Source organism: Equus asinus, chromosome 15 (assembly GCF_041296235.1).
Source record: "Equus asinus isolate D_3611 breed Donkey chromosome 15, EquAss-T2T_v2, whole genome shotgun sequence".
NCBI lineage: Eukaryota > Metazoa > Chordata > Mammalia > Perissodactyla > Equidae > Equus > Equus asinus.
In genome coordinates this window covers 32096819-32123783 of record NC_091804.1, presented here as the reverse complement: position 1 = coordinate 32123783, position 26965 = coordinate 32096819, and the positions used below count along the sequence as shown (strand labels likewise).

General features: G+C 50.1%; 2 protein-coding genes across 8 annotated transcripts in view; one reads left to right on the top strand and one right to left on the bottom strand.

The window, feature by feature from the left end:
* Positions 1 to 14925, top strand: part of ZHX3 (zinc fingers and homeoboxes 3) — a 132537-nt gene extending 117612 nt beyond the window's left edge. For all 4 annotated transcript variants that reach the window (XM_014845946.3, XM_044748862.2, XM_014845945.3 and 1 more), the window contains exons 3-4: positions 3398 to 6404; positions 8476 to 14925. In XM_014845946.3, coding sequence (XP_014701432.1) covers positions 3551 to 6404; positions 8476 to 8486 — 2865 coding nt within the window. In that variant the 5' untranslated portion in view covers positions 3398 to 3550 and the 3' untranslated portion in view covers positions 8487 to 14925. The remainder of the gene's footprint in view (positions 1 to 3397; positions 6405 to 8475) is intronic.
* Positions 14926 to 18724: 3799 nt separating this feature from the next.
* PLCG1 (phospholipase C gamma 1) overlaps positions 18725 to 26965 on the bottom strand; it is a 35342-nt gene continuing 27101 nt past the window's right edge. For 3 of the 4 annotated variants that reach the window (XM_014845947.3, XM_014845950.3, XM_070485933.1), the window contains 13 exons: positions 26191 to 26268; positions 25220 to 25323; positions 24897 to 24993; positions 24541 to 24610; positions 23909 to 24066; positions 23136 to 23232; positions 22748 to 22972; positions 22521 to 22669; positions 21517 to 21631; positions 21236 to 21397; positions 21046 to 21134; positions 20766 to 20953; positions 18725 to 20576 (listed from right to left, as the gene is read on the bottom strand). In XM_014845947.3, coding sequence (XP_014701433.2) covers positions 20534 to 20576; positions 20766 to 20953; positions 21046 to 21134; positions 21236 to 21397; positions 21517 to 21631; positions 22521 to 22669; positions 22748 to 22972; positions 23136 to 23232; positions 23909 to 24066; positions 24541 to 24610; positions 24897 to 24993; positions 25220 to 25323; positions 26191 to 26268 — 1575 coding nt within the window. In that variant the 3' untranslated portion in view covers positions 18725 to 20533. The remainder of the gene's footprint in view (positions 20577 to 20765; positions 20954 to 21045; positions 21135 to 21235; positions 21398 to 21516; positions 21632 to 22520; positions 22670 to 22747; positions 22973 to 23135; positions 23233 to 23908; positions 24067 to 24540; positions 24611 to 24896; positions 24994 to 25219; positions 25324 to 26190; positions 26269 to 26965) is intronic. The other variant, XM_014845948.3, reaches the window with a different exon arrangement.

Below are 26965 nucleotides of genomic sequence, written 5' to 3'. Positions count from 1 at the left end.
GCTTTCCTGTTCCTGAATTCTGCTGGCTACTTGGCCTTCAGGTGGGCACGTGGTCTCTTCATTTGTGTTGGTGCTGCTTTTAGCTAACAGGTCTTTGTTTCTCTTCCCTCTATCTTCTTGAACCTTATGTTCACAGCCACTGCCGTTCACCTTTACCCAGGGCAGAAGTAAATAGTACCAAAATAAGTCAGGAAGTAACACAAAGAAGTGACGTACCTATATTTGAACCTTAGATGTGAGTATGATGACCTTCTTCTACAGAACGGAGTACTAGAACTATCTGTCCTCTATCTTTCTGGATTTGATGTCTTTTCAGTGGGTTTTAGTATAGTCATAGTTTTGTACAACCATCACCACTCTCTAATTTTAGAACATTTTCATCACCCCCAAAAGAAACCTTGCACCCATTAGCAGTCACTCCCCATTCTCCCCTTCCCTCGGCAACCACTAATCTATTTTCTGTTGTTATGGATTTGCCTGTTCTGAGCATTTCTACAAATACAGTCATTTAACATGTGGCATTTTGTTTCTGTCTTCTTTCAGTTAGCATGTTTCCATCCATGTCGTGGCATATATCGCTACCTCATTCCTTTTTATGGATGAATAATAATCCATCATATGGGCATACCAGATTTTGTTTATTATTCATCCGTTGATGGACATTGAGGTTGTTTCTACTTTTTGGCTATTATTATGATGATGATGTGAATATTTGTGTACAAGTTTTTGTGTGGACATATTTTCACTTCTTTTGTGTGTATGCCAAGGAGTAGAATTACTGGGTCTTATTGTAACTCTATATTTAACTTTTTGAGGAACTGCCAAACTGTTTTCTAAAGTGACTGCACCATTTTGTATTCCCACCAGCAATGTATGAGGGTTCTTAATTTCTCCACATCTTTTCCTATATGTGTTACTATGTGTCTTTGTGATTATAGCCATACTGCTAGGTGTAAAGCAGTATCTCATTGTGGTTTTGATTTGCATTTCCCTAATGACTAATGGTGTTGAGCACTTTTTTAATATGCTTATTAGCCATTTGTATAGCTTCTTTGGAGAAATGTCTATTCAAATCCTTTACCTATGTTTTAATTGGATTTTGTCTTTTTATTGTTAAGTTGTAAGAGTTCTTTATATATTCTAGATACAAGCTCCTTATCAGATGTATGATTTGCAAATATTTTCTTGTATTCTGTGGGTTGTCTTTTTCACTTTCTTGATGGTGACCTTTGAAGCACCAATGTTTTTAATTTTGATGAAGTCTAATTTATCTTTTTCTTATGTGATTTCTACTTTCCGATATTTTATTTGATGTCTTCAATGACTTATCTGAAAATCTGATTGGCTCACTGGATTCATAACTGTATTTTTCTGGTTTTCCTGACTTAGAATTGTAAAGCACTTGATTTAAAATGTTTGCCAACGATGTATAGAGGAGCTTAAAAATGTTGATACTTGTTGAGCTGGTAAACCCATTTCTGTGCACTTAGCCTCAGAAAATAATTTGAAAGAAGAAATATATCCTATATGCCCAGAGGTCATTTCACTGTCACCTGTGGCAGTAGGACACTAGAAGACGCTTGGTAGGAGAGGAGGATGAGTTAAGTACATAGTGGTACATGATTAGGCAGCTATTGAATATTATGATTATGAAGCTTACTTAATGAAAATGTTTATGATGTAATGTTCAGTGAAAAAACAAAACAAAAATGTGTGCCCATTATCATTAAAAATATGTATAGGGGGCCAGCCCCGTGGTGCAGTGGTTAAGTTTGCATGTTCCGCTTTGGCGGCCCGGGGTTTGCTGCTTCGGATCCCAGGTGTGGACTTGGCACCACTTGGCAAGCCATGCTGTGGTAGGCGTCCCACATATAAAGTAGAGGAAGATGGGCATGGATGTTAGCTCAGGGCCAGTCTTCCTCAGCAAAAAGAGGAGGATTGGCAGCAGTTAGCTCAGGGCTAATCTTCCTAAAAAAAAAAAAGTATAAAATATTTGGATTAGATGGAAGAGTATAAAAATTATAGGTGGTTTTATTTTCTTAAATTTTGCTTAATATTTATATTTTATCTCTACAATTAAAAATTAAGTAAAAAAATAGGTGCATGACATTTCAAACCAGTGGTGGAAATGGTGCCAAGTGGTTAGATCTGGGTGTATGTTTATCCTTATCTCACCCCAAGTATTTCTTGAATAGTAATTATTTTTTATCATTATGATCGTCAGAGTTATCCTGACAAACAGAAAGATAGTTTGCTGTGTTTATTTACTAAGAATTTGACTAGAGATATTTTAATTTTCTTTGCATTTTTATATCAAATCCAAATACTGATGATAATGTGACATGATTTTGATATTAGAATTACTAATATTTTAGTCGTTATCAGCATTACAATTTGCTAAAAGAAAGGTAATGGTTATGGTGATATTATCTTAATAGTAGAGATTATAGAAATACTTTTCTCATGGCGTCTCTTGAAAGAATTATTATAATTATTTTACATGTAAAAAATCAGTCACCTTAGGTTTTGAAATAAATTTCAAATGGATCAAAGATTTAAGAGTTGGGGTTTTTTTATGGAGCAGTAAAGGCACTGAAAGAAATAAAAAAGTAAGCGCAATACAAGGTCACGTGTAGTATGCACACTCAAGGTGAAGGCCACACTTTGAGTTGCTGCACCCAGAGAGAGAATGTACAGCTTGCAGGGCCACAAACTGGGTCTGTGGATCCCCTGACCCTCCGACATTTGGCTTCAGCTGAGTGACTGTCGTCCAGAGTACAGGCAGTAACTGTGAGGTGATCCCTCTTCCGTGGCCTGGAATGGATGTGATAGGGCAGCAGGCAGGGAAAGGCCACAGGGAGAGGCCCAGCTCCGATAGCAGCCAGCTCCCCCCACCCCCCCGCCAGTTCACACACTGCAGCTGACTTGGCCTCTTGGCCTGGCTTGGGAGAGGCAGAGGCGTCATCTTGTTCTCATATGTGGGAAGACTGTGAAAAGAAACACCCTCGTTGGCCCAAACATTTAAACAAGAATTACACTAAGATCTTTTGTTCTCACTCTGACATGGTCAGAATTAATTTGGAGGTCCGAAAGAGGATTATTTTGTTGTTGTTGTTGAATCTGAGTTACTTAATGCAAGGATAAAGAGGAAGATATAAAACAAAAACACATGTCTCAAGTCTATCAAATGGTATTAGAACACCCCCAGGTCATTCTTAGGGAACTTTTCTGTTAGTGTTTGGGGGGCTCCTGACTCAAACTTCACATCCAAGCTACTGCTAAACTTCTTATGAAAAGGCCCCAGTGATAGAAGGCAAGCAGTGGAGTGTGTCTAGGTATCTGAGAAATACACAGACAGAGCTTAAGAGATTGTAATCATTTTTTTCTTCCTCCCCAGGTTTAATAGGGAAAACTTGCTTTCTGCAAACAACTGAAAAAGCTACCCTTGGAAACTGTTTCTTTGGCCCTCTTGGAACAGCTGAAATTTGTACTGTGAGGCCCTTGAACAGGACAAGCTCTCACCCACTGATCACCCAGAGTGATTATCACCATGGCCAGCAAGAGGAAATCCACCACCCCATGCATGATCCCCGTGAAGACTGTGGTGCTGCAGGATGCCAGTGCAGAGGCCCAGCCCTCTGAGGCTTTGCATGAAGGACTCCAGCAGGATCTGCCCTCAGAAGCACCTGCCACCAGCAGCGAGGCAGCCCAGAACTCCACCAGTACTGACGGCACTGCACTGGCCAATGGGCATCGGAGCACTTTGGATGGTTATTCATATTCCTGTAAATACTGTGATTTCAGATCCCAGGACATAACCCAATTTATGGGACACATGAACTCAGAGCACACAGACTTTAATAAAGACCCAACCTTTATATGCACTGAGTGCAGTTTTCTGGCAAAAACTCCTGAGGGGCTTTCTCTGCACAATGCCAAGTGTCACTCAGGGGAAGCCAGCTTTGGGTGGAATGTGGCCAAGCTAGACAATCATGTAGTTGTAGAGCAGAGTGTCCCTGAGAGCACCAGCACTCCTGACCTATTGGCTGAGCCCAATGCAGAAGGGACTGATGGACAGGCCGAAATCATCATTACCAAAACTCCAATCATGAAGATAATGAAAGGTAAACCTGAAGCCAAAAAAATCCATACTCTCAAGGAGAATGTCCCCAGCCAGCCAGTTGGTGAGGCCTTACCGAACCCGTTGGCTGGGGAAACGGAGGTGAAAGAGGGAGACCACTCCTTTGTCAATGGGGCGGTCCCAGTCAGCCAGGCATCTACCAACTCTGCAAAAACCCCCCATGTGGCCAATGGGCCCCTGATAGGAACAGTGCCAGTTTTGCCAGCTGGTATAGCACAGTTCCTCTCCCTCCAGCAGCAGCCCCCGGTGCATGCCCAGCACCATGCCCACCAGCCACTGCCCACATCCAAGTCCCTTCCCAAAGTGATGATCCCCCTGAGCAGCATTCCAACGTACAATGCAGCCATGGACTCCAACAGCTTTCTGAAGAACTCTTTCCACAAGTTCCCCTACCCAACCAAAGCTGAGCTCTGCTATTTGACCGTAGTCACCAAGTATCCAGAAGAACAGCTCAAGATCTGGTTCACAGCCCAAAGGCTGAAACAAGGTATCAGCTGGTCCCCTGAGGAGATCGAGGACGCCAGGAAAAAGATGTTCAATACAGTCATTCAGTCCGTACCTCAGCCCACAATCACCGTTCTGAATACTCCCCTGGTTGCCAATGCTGGCAACGTCCAACATCTCATCCAGGCTGCTCTACCAGGCCATGTTGTGGGACAGCCAGAGGGCACAGCAGGGGGTCTTCTGGTCACTCAGCCACTGATGGCCAATGGGTTGCAGGCACCAAGCTCGTCTCTCCCAGTAGCAGTTACGTCCATCCCCAAGCAGCCAACTGTTGCGCCCATTAACACTGTGTGTTCAAATACAACGTCTGCTGTGAAGGTGGTCAATGCAGCCCAATCACTCCTCACAGCATGCCCCAGCATAACTTCCCAAGCCTTCCTTGATGCTAGCATTTACAAAAATAAGAAATCTCATGAACAGCTGTCAGCTCTGAAAGGTAGCTTCTGCCGGAACCAGTTCCCAGGACAGAGTGAAGTTGAACATCTGACCAAAGTGACTGGCCTCAGTACCAGAGAGGTGCGGAAATGGTTCAGTGATCGGAGATACCACTGCCGGAACCTGAAGGGCTCCAGAGCCATGATGGCTGGAGATCATGGCTCCATCCTCATCGACTCTGTGCCAGAGGTGCCCTTCTCCCCATCGTCCAAGGCCCCTGAGGTGACTTGCATCCCAACAGCGGCCACCCTGGCCACCTACCCTTCTGCCAAACGACAGTCCTGGCACCAGACCCCTGACTTCACACCAACCAAATACAAGGAGCGAGCCCCTGAGCAGCTCAGAGCCCTGGAGAGCAGTTTTGCACAAAACCCACTTCCTCTTGATGAGGAGCTGGACCGCCTGAGGACTGAAACCAAAATGACTCGAAGAGAGATTGATAGCTGGTTTTCAGAGAGACGGAAAAAAGTGAATGCTGAGGAGACCAAGAAGACCGATGAGAGTGCCTCTCAGGGAGAGGAGGAGGCTGCTGAGGGGGAGGGTGGAGAAGAGGACCTGGCCAGTGACCTGAGGGTCCTTGGTGAAAATGGCTCCCCAGAAACACCCGGCAACCACACCTTGGCAGAACGTAAAGTCAGCCCCATCAAAATCAACCTCAAGAACCTGCGGGTCACTGAAGCCAATGGCAAAAGCGAGCTTCCAGGGCTGGGCACCTGTGAGCCTGAAGATGACGGGTTGAGCAAGCTGGCAGAGCAGCCCCCAGGCAGAGTGAGCTACAAAAAGACAGCCCAGCAGCGGCATTTGCTGCGGCAACTCTTTGTGCAGACACAGTGGCCAAGCAACCAGGACTATGACTCCATCATGGCCCAGACAGGTCTGCCGCGGCCAGAGGTGGTGCGCTGGTTTGGGGACAGCAGGTATGCCCTGAAGAATGGCCAGCTCAAGTGGTACGAAGACTACAAGCGAGGCAATTTCCCACCAGGGCTGCTGGTCATCGCCCCTGGCAACCGGGAGCTGCTGCAAGACTATTACATGACCCACAAGATGCTATACGAGGAGGACCTGCAGAGCCTCTGCGACAAGACCCAGATGAGCCCACAGCAGGTTAAGCAGTGGTTTGCTGAGAAAATGGGTGAAGAGACCCGGGCCGTGGCTGACACAGGCAGTGAGGACCAGGGACCTGGCGACCCTGCAGCAGTTCACAAAGGGATGGGTGAAACCTATTCAGAGGTGTCCGAGAACAGTGAGTCATGGGAACCCAGTGCCCCTGAGGCCAGCTCAGAGCCCTTTGACACACCAAGTCCCCAGGCTGGACTTCAGCTGGGTAAGGAGTCCATGGGTGCCATGGCTATGCTCTTGTTGGTATGGGGTGGGGGGCACTCATGGATGGGCGCTGAATTTATTGCATGGGGGCATCTGCTGTTTCTAAGGCTGCCTGGCAGCAGGACTAAATTGCCTGGCTGCTTCAAAGGCAACTGGGGGCAGAAACCATTGGAGCATAATGTGATAAAAGGTTGAGAGTTGTTTTTTCGCATCATTTCATGTTTTTTTAAAACCTGTGCAGGGGAAGGAACATAGTGAACCTACAAGGGTCCAAGCTTTTCAAGCCATTTCTTAGCAGTAAGAGAAGAGGCCAAAACATCATCTGGGTCAGGCAGAACTATAACCACTGGGCAGGAGAGAGCAATAGGACTTTTGAGGAAATTCAACTCAAATTGGTAAACCAAAGGAAAGAAAGCCTTTAATTGTTCTTAGATACATGGAGTGCTTTTTTTTTCTTTAATGATGAAAATCCTATAATTTGCATTTCTATTGCATTTCTTCCTGATGTGGAAGTAACGGAAAATCATCTTCCCTCTTAGATGTATATTGGAATCCAAAGCTTGAATTTTGTTCCTCAGTTTTTCTAGATCATCGATCACTTGAAAGAAAACTTTAGAAGATTATTTCATTGAAGACAGTTTTTAAGCCAGAGAGAAGTCAAGTTACTGGGTGTTGATTTTCAAGGGTCTTGATCCCTGAGTTTCCAGCCTCTCCCTTCCTTCCCCACCCTCAGGTATTTGTCTCCTCATTATAGGCCTCATCACAGGATGGCCCAGGAGCGTTGTAACTCAGCTCTTCACAAGAGGCTGTGGAAACTGAGGAAGTATCTGGATTCTCAGATTCTCTGATTTGTGGACCTTTAGAAGTTGGTTCTGGGGCCTGGTATTTCTGGACATGACCTTGTTTTCCTCCAGGCCCCCATGAGTCAGCAAGGTCCTCACAGGGAGTGTCATGGGCACCAGGAGGCAGGTTTGGCCTCACAGGGCTGGTTGCCTTCAGCATCTTCTCCAGCACTGGACCTGGCTCCTGGGGAATGCCCACCCCGGGTTTTGGCTATGCCAGCAAAGGAGCATTGACTGCTGGGAACTGGAACAAACTAATTTCTTTTATTTTTTTAATTAAAATTTTACTAAATTATATTCTTCAGTAGCTGGAAACAGGGTGATAGTTACACAACATTGTGAGTGTACTTAATGCCACTTAATGTTACACTTAAAAATGGTTAAAATGGGAGGAGTTATGTTATGTATATTTTACCACAATTATTTTAAAAAAGCTAACCTGGAGTTGGGATGAATGGGTTTGAATCATGAGCATTGGCTCCCCTCAACTACTAAATCTAACACAAAGTAAAATGTTGGTGTCCTCGGTGGGACAGAGTAGGAGTGGCAGCAGGTGGACATGCTATTGTGGCATTGTCCTCTTCTTTCCAAGGCAGATAACCGTGGGTACAGAAAGGGCTTATCTGTTTATCTGTAGTTGGTTTCTCCCAGCTTTCTCAGCCAGCCTCAATGCAAGGACCATGTCTGAAAGTGTCACAGATGATGCACCTCTCTGAGCAGCCCCCCTGACTTTCACTTTAGGGTTGAAAGTTATAAATGAAGTGAAGACATCAGTAGAATACATTTCAGAAACTAGACCCAGCTGCCATTATGTTAGAAGAGTGTGTTATGGAGAGCCAGGAGGGAGACGGCAAGATGAGGCAGATCAGGACAGGACTCCAGAGGCGGCAGCGGCGGCATGGGGAGCTGAGCCGAAGTGATCAAGGGTTAGTAAGCCTAGAGAAGACAAGTTCCTGCTCCAGCTGCTAGGCCTGGGGTTTGGCAGTGGTCCCTTGAAGAGTTTGAGGTCTTGCCGGATTTAGCCAGCATCACATCCTTAACCCATATGCCCTTCTTCACGTTCCCTCAGGCTGGAGAGTAGGGGAGTGGCTGGCAGGAAGGCACTGCTCATGGAATTAAGAGGTCCCCAAAGCCAGTGATGCCTCTTTGGCATGGCAAGGACTAGGCTGTCCTGGGGACTATGTAACTGGCTGCTGACGTGGAGGTGACAGGCATGTGTTTTCTCCTCAGAAACAGACTGAATTTGAACCGATTACTGTGAAGGACTGGCCAGTCTGGGATGCTGCCTGCCACGTGGAAGGGCCCAACATGCCGCTCCCATGCCTGGCCGCTGGGCACGCACGAGAGCTTCCACAGGCCTTGCAGACAGCCCAGAGCCCGCCACCAACTTCGGCCTGCCACCACCGAGCAAGCAGGGAGAGTAGAGTTCTCGTCAGTTCTTCCTCCCACAATGTAGGACCTTTCCTTTGCCTTCCAGTGGATAAAATAGTTCAGATTTCATATTCATAGACACAGAATCAAGTTTTTAACATATAAATCCACCTATACACATTTAATAAAACATCAGATTATAAACAGTTTCACTGCATAGAAACTTTGGTTAGCAAAGTAGTACATTGTCCTTTACATCATCTCTGAAAATGCCCTGTGTCTGTTCTCTGGAGATCGCTGGGGCCATGTGTTCCCTCACCTTCCACAGTTGGGCAGCACACTCAAAACTACATCTGGAACCCTCATGTGCCCCCTTTGCGTTCCTTGAGGAGAGCAGTACCTTCAAAGAGATCTCTGCTACGTTAAGTGGTGACCAGCAAAATGTCATGCCAGGCTTGCCTTGCCTTGTGGGATAGTCATGCAGAAGCTGCTGTCCCCTGCAGTTTAAAAACTGGACTGGTTATGTGATTAGTGTATGATGCTTACCTTTCTATTAAGTTGTTACAGTAATTCTGCTTTTTCATAGGAGTTTGAATCATGGACCATAACTTTTCAGTTATCAGATCAACTAAAGAAACACTTGTTGTTAAGCCTAATATACTGACCGATGTGCCCGCATTTTTTTTTTTAAATCTAGGCATGTTTAGAGTAAGAGGAAAATTGAAAAAAGAAATAAGGGTGAGGGATGAAAGTAAAAGTGGGTAACCACAGCCTGTAGCTTTGGCCACCATGGTTTATGGAACCCTTTATCCACACTCACTTTAAAGCTGCATGTGGTTTGGGAAGGAAGCCCACACTTGCCCAGTAGTAAAAGTGAGAGCTGAGGGGATTCGGGGACTTTTTGGAACTGTCGGAGTCCGGGTGGTCTCCGGCACAAAGACCTGCATGTGGAGGTTCCTGGCCCCCACGCCAAGGGCCTGGCTGGCGTGCTGGACATCACCGGACAGGTCCTCGAGAGGATGTTTTTAAGGTTCTACGTTTATATCCCCAAACCTGGAGTCAAGATTTCTATCTACTTTAGCTTAACCCTCATATCCATTTTTTTAATTGAGAAAATCAGAGGAAAAGGTGCCTTTGAAACATTGGGGAAACTTGCTTATAAAGCGGTACTAAATGGTAAATCCCTATTTCCCCAAGACTGGCTGCTCTGAGAGCAGTGGGTAAAGAGTGGGGCAGCCAAAGATGTGGCACCTCCTGTCAAGCACCTGCTTCCCAAAGCACCAAGGCCTTGTGGGCACACTCCTCCTGGGCCCACACTGGGTTGGCAGCACTAGGAGACCCCAGAGAGATGGCAGGGGCTTTGGGGAAGAAACACTGGTGGTGGGTTAGGTACAGTCCTCTCCGACCCCTCCCAGGGAACTGGACCAGCAGGGCGCCTCGCTGGCTTGGCTCTGAGGACGAAGATGGTGGTAGCACCTCCTTCCTTCCAGGAGAGGGCTTTCTTTGGAAACCAAAAGCCCTTGAACCATTGTTCTTCTCAAGTGTCTTCTCCTGCTTTCCCTGTCCCAATAGGGACCACCTCTTATTTGTTTCAAACAGGTGACTTGTGAGGACTTGGCAAATTTTACAGCCTGTTTTTGTATCCTTTCCATTTTGGGTGTGAAGCTATTTAGTCCCAAAGGCCTCTTTGCAGAATTGCCAAGAACGGCGAGTGATTGCCTTCCTTCAAAGAACAGACACCTGGAATTTTTCCTTTACTGTTATGTACGTGCGGATTAATTTATATAGATGCATATACAGTGCAGATACTCATTTGATACTTTACTCGTGAAATGTACATCTGACGTGTACACTTGAGGAACTTAGTGGCACATGGGTGTTGGGGAAAGTAGCCTGTGTTGGAGGAAGTGCTAGGACACTGGGCACAGCTGGGCGGCCAGCACGAAGCCATCTCCAAGTGTCTGAGACGCCACCCTGCCAGCATCACTCCCAGAGCTCCGCATGCACTGGCCAAAGGGTTATGTGTTTAAAGAGGATTTTCTTGGTTATTTTATTTGTATTCACATTTCATTTACAACCCAAACAGCAAAACAGAAAAAGTAAATTACATGGTGGACAAGTTAATGCAGGACACAGAGTGACCCACCTTGCCACCTTAAAGCTCGTCTTTAAAATGTGGAGCAGTTAGAGTGCTGCAGGCATGTTTCCTCACAGATGTTGGCCCTGCCCAACAACCAGGGCCACACCACTAGTGGCAGGACTGCCCAGGTAAGGAGCCCAGCAGACTGGACAGACCCTCCTCCTTCCTGTGCTGTTGGACTGGGATTTGGGCCTCATACTTGAAAGAATAAGATGATCAGAGGTGGTGATGAGAGAGACAGGAGCCTAAAGGGATGTTGCAGCAGGTACCCAGGGCTTTAGGTGCAAAACTGTGAACACAGCCAACTGGACACAGAGAAACACCCACACTAGCCTGGAAATTGGGACTGCACCAACAGTCCAGTGGAGATGGGGGACAGCGGCAGCCAGCCCTGTGGCCCTGTTGCAAGACAGATCACTGCGGTTTTGCACACCACCGAAGGGTTAGATTCTGTGATGTAGCCTTCGGTAGAAGGCAGTCCGTGGGCTGCAGGGTTGAGAGGCAAGGTGGGGTCAGTCTCTCCTGAGGAAAAAGCCTATTTTATGAGGTGACTAACCTTTCCTCTCTTCTCTGTATGCACTTGGACTTGTCAGAGATAGTAAAATATTTCAGTGTTTCTTGTTGCCTATGTCTTGTACATGTTTGGTTCATTATATTTTTTACATGGGGTTGTAGATCCAGTTTTAATGGGTAAAACTAGATCATCATTCTGATAAAGGAAATCTGGATTTATGATACATATACTTTGCATATTTTGATTTCTTATTTTAATTCTTGACTATTAAGGAGCTTTTTGATTTGTGAGGATGGTTCTCATTTTCAGGAATCTCGGGTTCTTGAAATAGAAAGCACTACTTGGACGACTTGCCAGCACTTTGGGGTTTGGTAGCACTGTATGGCTTGACTTGGAGCTCCTTTCTTGGGGAAGAGACTGGCAGCTGTTCAGGTGGACCAAAGCGCCTTGACCCAAGGCCCCCACACCCTGCTCTCTGGAAGCAAAAGGTGGGAGCTGGGCACAGTGTTGGGTGGTACCTTGTAGGCTCCCACATGTACTAATGGTCTTGTCCCAGCTGGCTATGGGAGGCTGGTGGGCCAGAAAGTTTCTGTGTTCTCAAGGCTGAGATGTGGCTCTTGTGGGTTTTATCCTGCTCAGTCAGTGGTCCAGTGACAGGTCCTGTGTCACCTCCCTCTCCTCTCTGGCTCTGCGACATCTATGCCGGGCTGCCTTCTGTGGAGGGTAGGCGTTGGTCTTTCTGGTTGGGAGCTCAAGTTTCTATGCACTTCTCCTCCCACAGCTCCCCGCTTGTGCTGCCCTGTCTTGAGCCCTGTTGCCTCTTTGTCTTCCTGTTCTCTTCTTGGACCAAAATCCTTGGATGGGAGCAGCTTTGTCAGTCAGATGTCTCAGCCCAAGTAGATAAAGGCACTTTGCAGGAGAGGAGGAGCAGCCAAAAAGAAAATCTGAAACAAAATCAAACCTGGAGTTTGGGCTTTTCCTAAAGGTTTTTCCCCCTTTTTCCTTGCTCAGAGTTTACCAGGGGCAGATTATTGGTTTGATTTGCATTTTGTATAAAAAGTTTAAATTTTCATGTATTGCATTGATTTGCAAGTTGTATGCTGGAGAAGAAAAGTCCTCTACACATGTTAAGGTCTGCACAGCCAACTCTTCCCGGCCAAAGCCAGCAGCTGGCCTGAGTCAGGAGGATAACAAGGCTCGGTTCTCCTCACTCCACACTGGAGTCCCCTCTTCAGAGTCTCCTGAGTCAGCTTTCTTTGGTCCCTTTCCCTAGGAGCCGCAGCCCTCCCAGCCTTCCTGCCCAGACCTTAGGGAGCCATCTCCTGTGGCTTAGGGAGCACCTGCCCTCAGAAAAACTCCAACACCTGAGAAGGCAGGGAGTGTGGAGCCCAAGCCTTCTCCTGAAGTCCCCTCCCCGAGCAAGGTTTCAGTCTGAGGTACTCACCATGCTGTTTTCTCTGGCCCGTTTAGAATAGCCAAGCCGTGCGACACCAGGGCTGAGGAGTCTGTGAGCAACTTCTCAACAAAGTGGTGGATTTTGATTTTGGCCCGGTGGAAGTGGTGATCATGAGTGCTGCTTGGCTTGCTACCCAGCCCAGCAGTAAGTCCAGATGGAACTGACAGGCTGTGGTTCGAATTCGTTTCTGCTGAAATCTCTATGTGTTCCCAGTGCCGGGTCACTCTGGGAAGGGGTTCTCTAAGCCCAGTTCTCTCTGTGTTGACCCAGCATCTGCACATCACTGTGAGGTGAAAGGAGCAGAGACAGAGCACTTGGCCCTAAAGAGGATGGAGAGCCTGCCTTTTGGTTCTTCAGTTCTGAGCTCACTTGTCAAGACTGGCTGTTCTGTGACCTGCCTACAAATCTAGCCTCTCCTTTGAATGGGGCCCCAGTCCTTCACCAGACTGGAGACATGACAGCCTGGATCCAGCAGGAGCCAACCATTCTACCTGCCCAAAGTCCAGAGCATCCAAAGTCTGGAATGGACTAGGCAGGCCCTGGTTACCATACAGACAAGGACAGGGGCAGAACCTGCTTCTCTGATTTTTGAAAGGCAGGACTGCAAGGATCCACAAAGAATGTAGAGTCACTGCTTTGTTGTTGCCAGCCCAAGGCTTCTGCAGCCCTCAGAACCTGGCCCCTGCTGCTGCTCGGGCCAGAGCTGACTGAGCGGAGGGAGGGGTGAGCACAGCCCGCAGGCCCATTCTTGGGGGTGGTGGTGGGGGGCACTGTGGTCATCTTCTCTTCTGGCTTCTTATTGTCCTTCCTGCTGTCCACTCAGGGCGGGTGGCAAGCCAGGGTACCCGAGAGGAGTCCAAGTTTACCTGCCGTTAGTGCCTCTTTCAGGAGACTGGCTCTGCTGTGTACGTGCGCACTCATGAGCACTGGAGTGTGTTAATGAATAGCTTTTCTTGGCTGATGCTTTATAGCTTGTGTTCCTTTCCATGATAAATGGGTGATGTGGAAGTGCTCAATGTGACTGGAGTTGAAGGGGAAATGAGAAGGATTAGGCCTGTTCAGAGTCACTGAATACAAGAAGCTGCAAGTGCTTGGTCTTTCCCCAGAGTGCACTGTTAGAGGGTAAGAATCCACCCACGCAGTACCTGGTAATCCTTTCCTTTGTATTTAAAGAGAGACACTGTCACTCATCCCTATTTCCTGCCCATACAGCTCATTCTTGCAGTTTGCTTGAAAGGCAGCGGAGCCCTGGCTCGACTGGAGCTGACTGAGCAGGAGAGGCCCGCTCGCCCCTCCGCAGGGACCTGGCACGGTAATCAGGCTGCCCAGTGAGGCTGGGCGAGGGCCGGGGAGAGGTGGTCAGCCCTGGGCAGTGCAGTTCCCGCGGGCTTCTGAGCAGCTGCTTTGTTCAATGCCGTGTCAGACGGGCCAGACTGTGCCATAATTGTTATTAAAAAGAAAACATGCCAACCTTCCCCTCTCCCCGGCCGGCCATTGTTCATTGAAAGTTTCCCAAGCACAGTCTTTGTGGAAGTGGGGAGGTTGCCAAAGGCCTCCAGGGTCCTTCGTGACGGTCCTGATTCCTCGTCTTCTACTACCCAGTTATATTCTGGTCTTGAGCAAAACCCTGTGTTCCCTGAGGGCCAGACTGCTGAGAAGCCAGACTGGGGAATGACTGTTGAGGAGTGTGCTGTTGGTGTGCTTCTTGTCTCCCAGAGACAGCTGAAGAGGTGATCATCTTGGTGCTAAGTCAGAGACAACTGCCCTGTTTCTGTTTGTCCAGAGGCAAATTGAAACTTTACCAAACTGTGTGAAGGGGTCCCACCTCCTGCAGTGGCCAAGTGTGAGAGACCAAATTGAGAGAGAGACATACTTTGACTCTCATTTAGGCCTGGGTGGAACAGGAATTCTGTATCCTGGGTAAATGTTTTTAATAGAAAGATGGAACTTGCCTTTGGACCCTGGCTGTGCTGAGGTGGGAGGAGTGGGTTGCCCTCTTTTGGGCTGTCTCTCCAGGCCTCACGAGGTCCCCTGTGGGGATGCTGCTATTTCTAAGATGCAAATTGCACATTTCCTAAATTTTGTATCTGTGGATTTGGATAAGGGAGGGGAACAGGGACAAACTGCTTGTACAATTTGAAATGGGCCGAAATGGTACTTCATATCTTTTGATTGTTCCTAAATAAAAACGTAAATACATTTCACATCTGCTGACTTTATTTTGTGGGGGAGCCAGAAAAAAAGCTAAAATCACTTCAGTTATGATTTATTCTGTAGGCAAGACTGACCTTAAACTTGGTTGGATGAGTGGGTAGTTTCCCTCGGCCCACTTCAGGAAAATTCCAGCTCGCCTGTCTCCTACACTGCTGGGTCCACTGTAATGGCTTTGACGAGAAAGAATTGAGATGTTTTAGAAATTATGCTAAATAGACAAGGGCAAACTGAGTCAAACCTGGAGTCATGAGGTATGTGGTGAGAGGATACTGGCAAGTCTTTTTCTTTTCCTGTGAGAAAAGTACTGAGAAGCAGAGCTTGTCATTTGCTAAGCAGGGGTTGGCGAATATGCATAAGGACCCAAGGATTAAAAGCCCAACGTTTAAGAGTCAAAGCAATTGAATCTTGTTGGGATGACTGTAAGGACCTGTGACAGAAGGAAAAAGGGACCTCTGAAATAAAATCACCTGGGGCAGAGACATACCAAGGCAGGCCAGTGATTCTGATCCCAGGTGGACACCAGGGTCTGTTCCTGACTTGGCCCTTCTGGAGGCCAACTTAAGTCTTGAGGAAGCAGCTTTGTGTTGAATCTAAAATGCAAGTCCTTGGGAGCTAGACCGGCCTGGTGTGGAACCCTGAAGCCAATCTTCTGACCCCCATCGTGAGTGCAGACTCAGCTAGTGGCTCGCTTGGGGCACAACTGTGGATGGAGTTGCAGTAGAGGCCAGCAGGGGTTTGCTGTGGGCTTCCTTGGGACAGCTGCAGTGGCCTCTAGGCAGGGAACAGAACTCGACTGACCCCTGGGCATGAGTCCCCTGGGGACTATCAGAGGATGACCCAGTGAAGAGGACTTACAGGCTGACATAGGGCTTGATCTGTTTAATGGGAATGTGAAGGAGGCGTGCCCTTGTTTTGTTCCTTGAGCTAGTTTGGTGGGATAACCTGATACTAGTTACAGTATTCTTCCTCAGCAGAACTGAAATGGTGAGAGATGATGGGCTCAAGTTGAAAGACAAGTGAGTTTCTAGCCCCAGGCTCAGCCTTCAGGCAATGTTCAAGATGTGCCCTCTCTGCTCACGGCCACAGTTCTTTGTTAATGGCAATACCCTCAACTGAGATCGGAAATTGCTCTTGCCTTCTCCCCGCAGGGCAGCCTTTAGAGTGAGTTCTTGACCCGAGTCCTATGATCAGGCTGCAGAAAGCCCCTGACATTGTAAGCAGTGCTGTGTGTACGCGGGTGTCCCCTGGGTGAAAATTAAGGCCTGCCTCTTTGAACCCAGTCTACTTGTCCCTGATCTGTTGGCCAGCCAGACTCAGTTCCTGTTGATGATGACAGGAGAGAGGACCCTGCAAAGGAGCCAGTCCACTTCTTGCCTTTGCCCCTGGTACCACTGACTTCCTCTCCCCCACTCTGCTCTTTTGGTTTCCTCTGCTAAAATTGGAGGTTCTCAACCCTGATCACCTGAGGTTTTGAAAAAACCTGTGCTAGGACCCCAGGCACCAGTAATTTTTAGAAGCTTTTCAGGTGATGCATAACCCAGGGGGTGGAAGGCGGTGCCAGCCAAAGCTGTCACACTGAGGGACGTGGCCTGTTTGCATGGTTTGAGGCAAGCAACTCCCCGCCTCTGGCCGACATTCAGTCCCAAGTGAGGGGCTCTCCCCAGCTCCATACACTTGCTGGGCCTCCTGGGCCAAAAATCGTCAGGTGTGTCTCGAGGAATTTGAGGTGAAAACTGATCTGTGAATCTCTTTGACTGAGAGTCGTGTTTTCTAGTAGGAAGAATGATCTAGACATTGGCAAGGAAAGGCAACGGCAGTGTTGTAGGAGAGCCTAGAGAAAGGTGGGCCACCGTGTGAAGCTGCCTTAGGGATGGCAGAGCTGTTCCCAGCTCACGCTCCAGAAAGACAGTTGTTCAGTAAATGGAGGTGTGTTCTGATTAAAATTAAAGTGGTCAACACCAGCAAGCCAGGGATGTTTTATGACGACATAGATGGGCCTCTAACCGAACAGCCAGCACAGAACTTCTTCTTTTGCTGATGAGAAAACCTCTCTCCTGACCATAAGAATCTGGAGCAGGAAAACATGAATCAGGGAAGCCCAGGTTAATTTCTACCCACCACCTTCTTGTCCCAAGGAACAGACTACCCTCCTGTCTCTCAGTAGGACCATGAAGCTGTAGGAAGAAAGCCAAGGGGCGAGCAGGAACCTGAGCAACGGCACTGTCTGATACTGGCTATTGTATCTAGTTCAGTGGATGACAGGAAATTCTTTAAGCTGATCCCAGTTCTCCAAGTTGGTGATGCTCAGAGAGGCCTACAAAGGACCAGGACTGGCCCCAGATCTGTGAACTGGGAAATATGTATACCTTTGGTCTGACTCGTCGTATAGGAAAGGGAGGCTCTGAACTTACAACTCTAAAATCCACCTTGGGCTTGTCTTAAAAAAAAAAAAAAAAAATCCTGGTCTCTCCAAAGCCACCAACCATGCTTTGGTATATGTATTATCACACCAGGGGTATACTAATTACCATTTTAAGTACCAACTGATTACATTCACCTTCAATGACAGATCTCAGGCTCCCTGGGCTGGCTTTTTATGCCTATCCCCACCCACCCATCTGTCCATCAGGCAGGCACTCTTTATCTGTGTGCCATCATTTTTGATCCATACCAACGCAGACCACTATGAAAACAGAGCCACAGGAAGGGAAGAACAAGGCCTTTTTAACCATGTTCTGGGTACAGAGATTTTGGTTACAAGGTATAGAGGCCACCAGAGTGGCACCCAGCAACCAACATTTGAGTGCTCCATTTTTTTTTTGGAACAGAGAGTTCTCTGTGGAACTGGGAAAGGACTCTGGTTGCCTCCTGCTCACTGCCAAAGCTGGCTGGCCCTGGAAACCTGGGCTTGCTCCCAGGCAGGCTGCACTCTGCCCAGTCACACCCTCGGTGGACAAGCTGGAGGGGAGGGTGGCCTCAAACCTTTTTGTAGCCCAGAGGAGGAAAGAAAGATCTGCTTGACCTGGGAAGTTACCCAAAACTTCCTACCTGCTTCTATTGCAGAATAACTACCAGGCAGTTGGCCCTAGTTAAGTCTCCAGACAATAGGCTTTCTTGAGTCCCCCCAAAGAGCACACAAGTTAAAGAAAAAAGGGCATAAAGATGATTTATTTAGCAGTCAGCCCTTAACAGGGGAGCAGAACTAGCAAATGGCCGACCCTGACCCCAAACATGGGCAGTGGATTTGTGTGCGCTGAATGCTGGCCATCCATGAGGCACCTTTGTGCCCAGAGGCCTGGACCCCAGCCTCTGTCCTTACGAGTGGGACTGCCTTCCCAGCCTTTCCAGCTCCTTCTTTGGATCTTTTTACCTGCTAGACAGAAATTGCCATAAGTGAAGCAGCTTCACTCAGCACCTGCCTGCCTGTCCCCTCACCTGCCCACAAGGCCGGCAACTCCTCAATCCCGCTTTCCTTCCTAAGGGATAAAATACTGAGTGAGTCTTCTTTGCCTCAAAAAACCCCAAACAGAAAAAACCACCTCACCAGAATAGGCTTTGCTGTTTCTTCTCTTCCTGCCCCACTACCCCATCCCTGACAGTGCCTTAACATCCCAAATTGAACCCCTTCCAACACGGGCAGCCCACCTGCCACTCTCTCAAAGGCTCTGCTCCAAGGTTTCCCTCCAAGGGTAAGGAGCAGGCGTAAATAACTCAGTTACAATACCACTGAGAAGAAAAATAATACTGCCTTTTTTTTTTTTAAAGTCCTTTTCAGAAGAAAAGCTTTTCCAATAAAATTTAAAACCTTTATTAATATTTAAATTATAAACCAAATGTTGCAACCATATATAGACATGTTTGCTATGGACAAATTAAGATTGTGAGGTCATATTTTCAAATACAACTTCAGAATTAGTTTAAATAAATCAATACATTTTCTCAGAAATTGTATAATTTCCTTCGGTTTACTATCCATGATATGGAAAGTTTAATATAATGTTAAATAATTTACCATCTACCCTAAAAGTAAGCTATAGAAAACTGAATCACTATTAGGATCAAATAATAACAAGGCTTTAGGAGTATATATAAATTTTGAAAAGGTAACACTGTTAGTTGAGCTGTAAAATCCATAAAAATAACAGTTCTGCCACAGCGCACAGATCCATTTTGCTTCTCCAGTCCCCCCACCAAGCAGCTTTCAGGTTAGAAGTGGAAGACATAGAAAATCATACATCCTACGTGAAATAATGAAGACAGTGAGAAATAGGGTGTGCAAAAAATAAACTGTAAAATTCCATACTCTCCAACATCATGGATGTCTATTAGTAGGATTTTCAATGGATTTAATACTCGAGATAACCTCAGCGTCCTCTTGCAGTGTTGGCTAGCAGACTCACACCCAAGGTCTTTCACTGCAACAAGGGAAAGTGGTCTTTGGTCCGGAACAAGACGGGGGTTCGTAGCTGGTCTGCTGGGGCCTGCTGGAGGGCGCCTTGCTGAAGGAGGGTACGTTGACTGTGTGCAGGAGTTTCCTGAATGTACTGGGGAACATCCCCAGCTCAGCCTCTGCCTTGGTGACTTGCTTCTCCACTCTGGCCACGCTGACGCCAATCATTCTGACAAAGGCTGTCCATCTTGCTGTAGACCTGCCGCATCTCATCCAGGTGGCCTTCATGTAAACTCGAGGCACACCCCTGATGACGACGTGGGAGAAGTCGCCATGTAGCACGCCCACAAACTTGTCCACCCTGGTGAGCAGGTCCTCCAGGCTCACGTCCAGGGTGTTGGCATCAGATCGCACCCTGGCTCTGGGCAACAGTGCAGCCTGGAGCAGTACACCCAGCTCTGGCCCTCATCCTCCCATGGCTCCGAGTTGCTGCTGTCCTTGCTCCAGGTGGCACCCTAAGGCTCAGCCACCTCCTCCTCTGGCCCCTTGTGCAGCGGCTGGGCTGCCCAATACTGCTATTTTTAACATGATCCCCTGTATCTTTCAGGCTGGGTAGTGTTCCCAGCCGTGGGCAATGTGCCCTTGTGCTGTGCTGTCCTCTTTGGGCAGGCAGAGCCCCTCTCCAGGCAGGCCCTGTGCTCTTCCACCCTGGCTCCAAGGCCAGACTGTGGGGGCATCTGCCCTCCCACCCTGCCTGGCTGTGGTTTTAAAGCTACAGGACAATGTAAACTTTGTTTCCCTGGTCCAGCAAGGCTGCTGCTCCTCTTCCTCTCTCAGGAACGTCAATGGCTCCTCTCAGCCTCCTGCGCCGCTGGCTGCAGCAGCCTCCCTCTCCAAGGGGCTGCAGCCGTGGTCCTGGCCCCACAAGATGGAAGGATCCATCTCCAGAAGTCAGGGCCAGATGTGTGCTTAATGCGAGACACAGGACAGTTTTTGCCTTCACCCAGAGCTGGGGTGTGGAGGCCCAAAACAGTAATACATCTCATTAATGGCTTGGTTTTTGTCTAGCATTCACTGCTGGAATCCAGGCGCCAGGCTGCAAGACCAGGAAGGGTGCCACGGCAGCCCACTTCCAAAGAACCCAGTTCACGGCGTTCTGTGAGGCGCACAGCACCCGCTGCTCTCAACGAGGCTGGGACACAACTAGAGGCGATTGTCTCCGTTGACCCGAGTCCTTCGTGGGGCCCTGGACAGAAGGGAAGAGTGTCCTTATTGGCAGCAGGGCCTTATAGCCCCACGGGACAGCTCCAAACCAGATAATTATAACTCTTCTACCAAGGAGAGGTACCTAAGAAGGACTGAGCCACTCCTTCCTGTCTCTCCAGCACCCTTTCCTTCACGTGCACACTGGCTACCTACCCTCCATCCCCCTCACCTTCGTTCCCGACTGTCAAAATGGTCTGCAAGGTGCTCCTGGGAGATGCGAAAGTCCTCAAATGGCTGCTGGTAGCGGGCTTCAAAGGAGCCTTCCCGGGCCCGGCCATGAAACAGCTGGCCCGAGGCATCAGAGCCCCGTTCCCGCAGGGACGTACCACTGAAGGGACTGAGGTCGCCGTTCTCCTGCTTCAACAAGGGCCAAGTGCACGAGAGGTCAGTGACTCCCCTGCATGTCACGGGGCTGCCGCCCGGCTCTCACCCCACCCTGCTGCAGTTACCTTGGCAGGGAAAACGTCGATCTTGACGAGCAGGGAGGCCAGCTCCAGGTCCTCACTGTAGTTGTTTTTCAAAGGCACCGCTCTATATCCTAGGAGGAGGAAGGCCTATCCCTCAGCCCAGGAGGGAGCCAAGCAAGGCCCCCCTCACCAGCCAGATCACGGGGACATTGTCTCTAGGAAGGGTCCTCACCTGTCTTCAGGCCTTTCACCGGGAAAGTAGCCTGGGCCAGGAAGTTCTGGTCACTAAACATGTCTTCCTCATACACTACAAAGCGCAGGAAGGCGAATTCGGGGTTACTGATCTGGAAGTGGAAGGGCTTGGCTGGCCACACGGGGTTCAGTCCATTGTCCACTGCGAAAGCAAGGGCAACAGGCATCAGGGCACCACCGAGACAGGACAGGGTCACTGGTGCGGAGGCACCTTCATGCCTCTGGGAGGATGAGGACAGTGAGTGGGGAAGCCTGACTCACCCACAAACTCTGTCTTCTGCTTGGTGCTGTCATACTCAGCTCCAGCCACCTCAATCTCCACAAAAGGACACACAATGCCTCGGCCATTCTTCGGCAGATGCCGGGCCCCCAGCACCTGTAAGGCAGGCAAAGATGAGCCTGGGATTGTCCTTTCTGCTCCTTTCAAGTCTCCACTATGCAGTGGAGGCAGTGCGCCCTCTGCTGGGCCCCAAGGACACTGCCCATTAAATCCCTCATGGCCCTAAAAAAAGCGTTGCCAACAAAAATTCATTTGAAGAAGCCTCAGCTTTGGCCACAATTTTCATGTGAGTCTTTATACTCTACTTCATGTTAAATCCATGCGTGTTTTAACATGGAATATTTAAATTACCTCCCCCCCAGGAAAAAAACAGAAATCTCTTTTCCAGGAAGAAGCACATGCTCACCCCATGCTGTCCTCAGTCCTCCTTCCAGACTCTGCTCAGGCCCCACCTACCCTGAACCCAAGAGCAGTGGGCTGCCTATGTCACAGCTTCTCACTAGGGGCATCAAGGGTACTTAAGGACTGCTACAAAGGAGTGAGAGCTCTGAGGCCTCAAGGGGGTGGGGAAGGGGGCTCACTCTAGTTCAAGCCTTGTTCTCTTCTATTAAGTGCCATCTACCTTGTTCCTGCCCATAGGCCCCTGACTCACCAATGGCACTAGCGTCCTGCCCATCTTCTGCCTACTCCTGTCAGTGGCTACCCATGACTTGGCCTCACTGGACAGCCTGACTTCTTAGTGTCAAGAACAGGCTGTGTTTAGCCCAGCTGCCTCTGGTCCAGGCCACTCGGAACCCAGCACCACAGCAGAGACTCGTAGCTGCCTTTCCACCTCAGAGGACGGTTGTCTTCCTCAAGCTCAAGAACAGTCCACTGGCCGCCCCCCCCGGTCATATTAATCAGCACCTCAGTCCTGACTCCTGAAATGAGCCCCAGTGGAGCAGCTGCCTGCCCACCCTGAAGCCCACAGATGAGCACCACCCACCTCGATGCAGATGGCGCATGGCTCTAGCCCACGGAGGCTGCTCTTGTCAAAGGGGTCGAAGGCCTCGTCCCGCATGGTGCTTGGCTGCAGCACGTAGCCACAGTGCCCGCCGGCCATGAAGAGGGCCTGGTTCATCTGCATAGGCTTGTCTGGAAGAGCCAGATTATAGCAGCCTCCAGCTCAACCACCGGCAATGCCCCACCCCATCCCACAGGGCACCTCCTCACCTGGGGTCTGGAAGTTGAGGGCCACCAGCTGACTGCCACAGATCCACATGGGCAAGGGATCGTAATTGGAGGAGTCCAGGCGCTGGCCCTTGGGGTAGATGCGGGAGAGCTGGAGCCGGTTGTACTGGAGGAACTTCTTGCCTTTGGCCTTGTTCACATATTTCTCAGCCTTGGTTTCCGGAAAGGATGACATGTCCCGGTAGCAGGCACGTTCTGTGCCAATCTCTGGGCCAAACAGGGAGAACACTTACAGAGAGCCTACCCACCCAGGGAGTTACTGGAGGGTCAGCTCCCCCAACTCCCGTATAGAGGGACTAAACACTCTTCTTGTGTCTACCATGGAGGGCACCCAAATACACGCACACCCTGCCTGAGCCTTGGCACTTACTCTCTTCATCAAAAGGAACAGGTCGGCAGTAGACAACAAGCTCGGAGAGCTCCAGGGCAATCTTCTTCCTCCGTTCCATCATCTTCCCCTCAGTGAGCTGGTGACACACAGAAGGCCCTGCAGCCCAGGCTAGAGCCCCGTCCAGAAGATGGAAGCCCCTGCCAGCCTTGGGCATGCCCACACTGCGGGTACTCTGGGCCCTTCCTCCTCCCCTTCCAGACTCCACTGGACAGTAAACAAAGGCCCTCTGGCCTCAGTCTGACACTGGAATTGTCCTTCCTCTTCTTTACTCCTGAGGATACACCTGCTCTCCAAGATTCTTAGGGGACAGGATCCTCATCACCATCATGCGCCAGTGACACCTCAGAGTCCTAGGGTTGGCTGCACTCCCCAGTGATGCTTTGTGACCATTCAGTACCCAGCCTCCCTTAGGCAGTTTACACCACCTCATCCCTCCTAAGCCTCTGGGCACCCACTTCTGCCTCCAGCCCAGGACTTCTCCTCTTACCTCTGCCCTTATGTATCCAGTTGCCCACTAAGCAGACCCACTTGGATGTCCCACAAATATCTGAAACTCAACACATCCTAATGCCACAACGCTGTCTACATGGTCTCTTTCTTCTGGATCCCTGCCTAGAGGTGGGGGCTGTGGCTGCACACCTGCGGCTGCTCCATTACTGTGGGGTCCTACAGGCCTCAGCCACCCAACAGGCTCACATGCTGCCCACCCAGCAGCCCCACGAGCACCCCCACGGGCTCCAGAAGGTTCTCACCCTGGCATCTGCGGTCTGGGCCACTTCTCGGATCTTTTTCACCCAGTCCTGCAGCTCCTCCTGAGAGTCAGCAGCAACATCCAGGGACCAGTGTGCCATGGACGCCATGCTGATGGAGAAGACGAAGAGCCGGTTGTTCTTGCCCTCAGGACGGATGGCTGGGAGAGCGAGAGAAGACGAGAGCTGGCAACAAGCATTTCTATGTCCCCCACTCCACACCCCAGGCAGCGGCTCAAATGAGTTCTCTCATTACCTATCCTCCTTCCCACACCCAGTGAGGGGGGTGGTCATGCTCTGCCAAGCCCATTTTACACCTGAGGACGCTGTAGCTCAGAGACAAGTCACTGCTGGGAGTGGTGGGCCAGGGCTCAAACCCAGGATTGTCTGACTCAGGCCTCTAACCTGGGCCATGGGCCCTTGCCCACCCCGTCTCCAAGCCTCTGTCGCACCCCGTGACCCAACCCATTAGTGCCTGGCACAGGGTGAGCATGCAGGGGTCAAAGCTGAGGGTGAAGAAGGGAGCCAGAGGTGTCCAAGTATGGGGAGAGTCAGAGTGAGGGCAGCCTTTGGGGGTCCAGCCATTGGCTTCTTCCCTCAAGGGACAATGGACAAGAGAAGGGATGGGTGCTCACCAATCTGACAAGCTGGCACATCCAAGACCCCCCGCAGCAAGTCCCCCAGAGGGCTGTTCTCGTCCAAGTGCTGTGGGAATCAAAGCCCACAAGAGCGTCAGCATGTCTGCTGTATACATGTGTGACGGGATGTCTATGTGTGTGCGACAAATACATCTTACCAGTGTACACATGACTACATAAACACAGCACGTGTATGTCCGACATCATGGACAGCACAGGGGGTATGCCTGGACCGCATGTGATGGGAGGCTGTGCATGCACAGGCACGCCTGACACTGTGTGTGATGCGTGTGTGCATGAGAAGAGACTCTGAGGATGGGAATCCTGTCCCACCAATGTAGCTTTGGTCTCACCTCCCTTTCAGGCTCCAGGGCCGCTGGACTGACCATTTCTTCCACGTAGTTGGATGGGAACCACAGCTGCTTCTTCCCACCATAGTCCCCTCGCCACCTGTGGAAGGCACAAGGTGCTGACCCCCAGCAACCACCCCAAACTCCCACGAGAAGGGTATCCCTTGTTGGGGGGCCCCACACCTAAGCCAGGCCAAGGGAGGCACTACTGGTACACGTGTGGGACGGACAACCAGCAAACATACGTCACTGGGGGCACATGCAGGGCCCTGTGCCTCCCGGCCCACCACACCCCAGGCTCTCCAGGCCCAGGAACCAGGGCTCACCAGCCTCCCTCTTGCTTCTCCACATTCTGGATGATGGCGCTCTTGGTGAAAGTCAGCTCATCCTCTCTCTGGGCCTTGTAGTCAAAGAGGGCTTTAACTGCACACTGCAGAGGTGAGAAGTACCGGTTAAAGCAGACAGTCCCTCCTCGCCACTCTCCTAGCCTCAGGGCCCACGTGTGCACACGTGTGGTTGGACTTCCCAGCCAGGGCTCAGGTGGCAGGAGGTGGCACTGCCGGCAACGCGCCCTACTTACAGCCCTCACTACTGGCCCAGCAGGAGGCTCCAGGACAGATGTGACCAGGGACAGAGCCAGGGCCTCTGACACGGAAGCTCCTCAGGATCAAGGTGGAATCTTGCAAGCCCTGCCTGGCCACAGGGGGAACCTTGGATCTGCCCCTCGAAGTCAGGGCTGGTAGGCCAGGAAGGGAGTGTCCGCAGGTGCCCTGAGTGCCTCCCCTGGGACCTGGAAGCCTATGGGCATGGCTGGGATCCCATCATTTCTCCTCTAGAAAGTAGAAGGAGGAAGCTTCTCCCAGGTTCCCTGGCTGCTGAGGGAAGGGGGTGAGGAATAGGGCCCAGCTCCGTACTCCTTAGAGAACAAGGCAAAAAGAGGAAGATCCCGTCTGACAGATCTCCATGAGGTGAGGGACTGAGGGACAAAGAACTAAGTTTTCTGGCCGGTGTGCCCCACCCCTAGCCTGCTGCTGCCCAGGGAGGAAATGGGGGATACCCAGGAAATAGTCTGGAAGGGTCAGTGCTGACCCCCAGGGACAGCGTTGGGGAGGGGTCGGCCCCGGGAAAGCTGCGGTCGTCCACCAACCACACATCTCTCACAACCTCTTGGGCCTCGGAAAACCACAAACACCACTTCTCCACAAAGACCACAGATGGGCCCTGAGCAGAGAGATGCAAGCCCCAAGCAGCAGGGGACCCTCCTCAGCTTCCTGTGCCCAGAGGCCCGAGGCTGTACCTTGAAAGTCGGCATAGGGTTTGCTTCCACATAGAAGCCAGGGTTGCGTCCCTCATACAGGGCCCCGTAGTCAGGCTCCTGGAAACAGGACAGAATGGGATATGTTAATTGCCAGAGATGCTGGATTCCATGTGCCCTCCTCCCCTACCAGTGCGGCTGGCCCCTACCTGGTTTTCCTCACCAGGTGGCAAAGTCTCCCCCTTCACTGGCACCTGGTCCACCAGGGTCCCCCAACCTCAGTGGGGATGGCCTGAGGGACCTGGCCTCATGCCTTCCTCTCTCCACGTTCTTACCCTTGAGGTCCACCCCACGATTCTAAAATCGCTGTTTCTGGAGGCCCAAACTGTTTCTGAGATATCTGCAGCGAGCCTCCCAGACACCACACATTCAGTGTTCTTGTTCAGTGGCTCACTCGTTCACTGCTGAGCCCCCTCCAACTCTGAGCCCCCAGTGGATGGCCATCCTCTCCCTGGCCACCTGTGTCCATTGAGAAGAAGAGTCTCAAGTGGACCTTGCATCCTGGACTCTCCTTCCGTCCAAGCCCACGACCCTAGTCCAGAGCCCTCATCGCCCCCTGCACCATCAGTCCTGCCTTCTTTCCTCACTGGTCTCACCCTTGTAGCTCTGCCCTCCACAACCACACTTCTGGAGCCTACTGTCCCCTGCCCTGGGGACAAGCCTCCAGCCTCGGACCTACCCTTTCCCCGTGTGAGCTCCAGGACCTCCTCACTTCACACCTTGACTCACGGGGATCTCTCTGCTTAAATGCTCATCT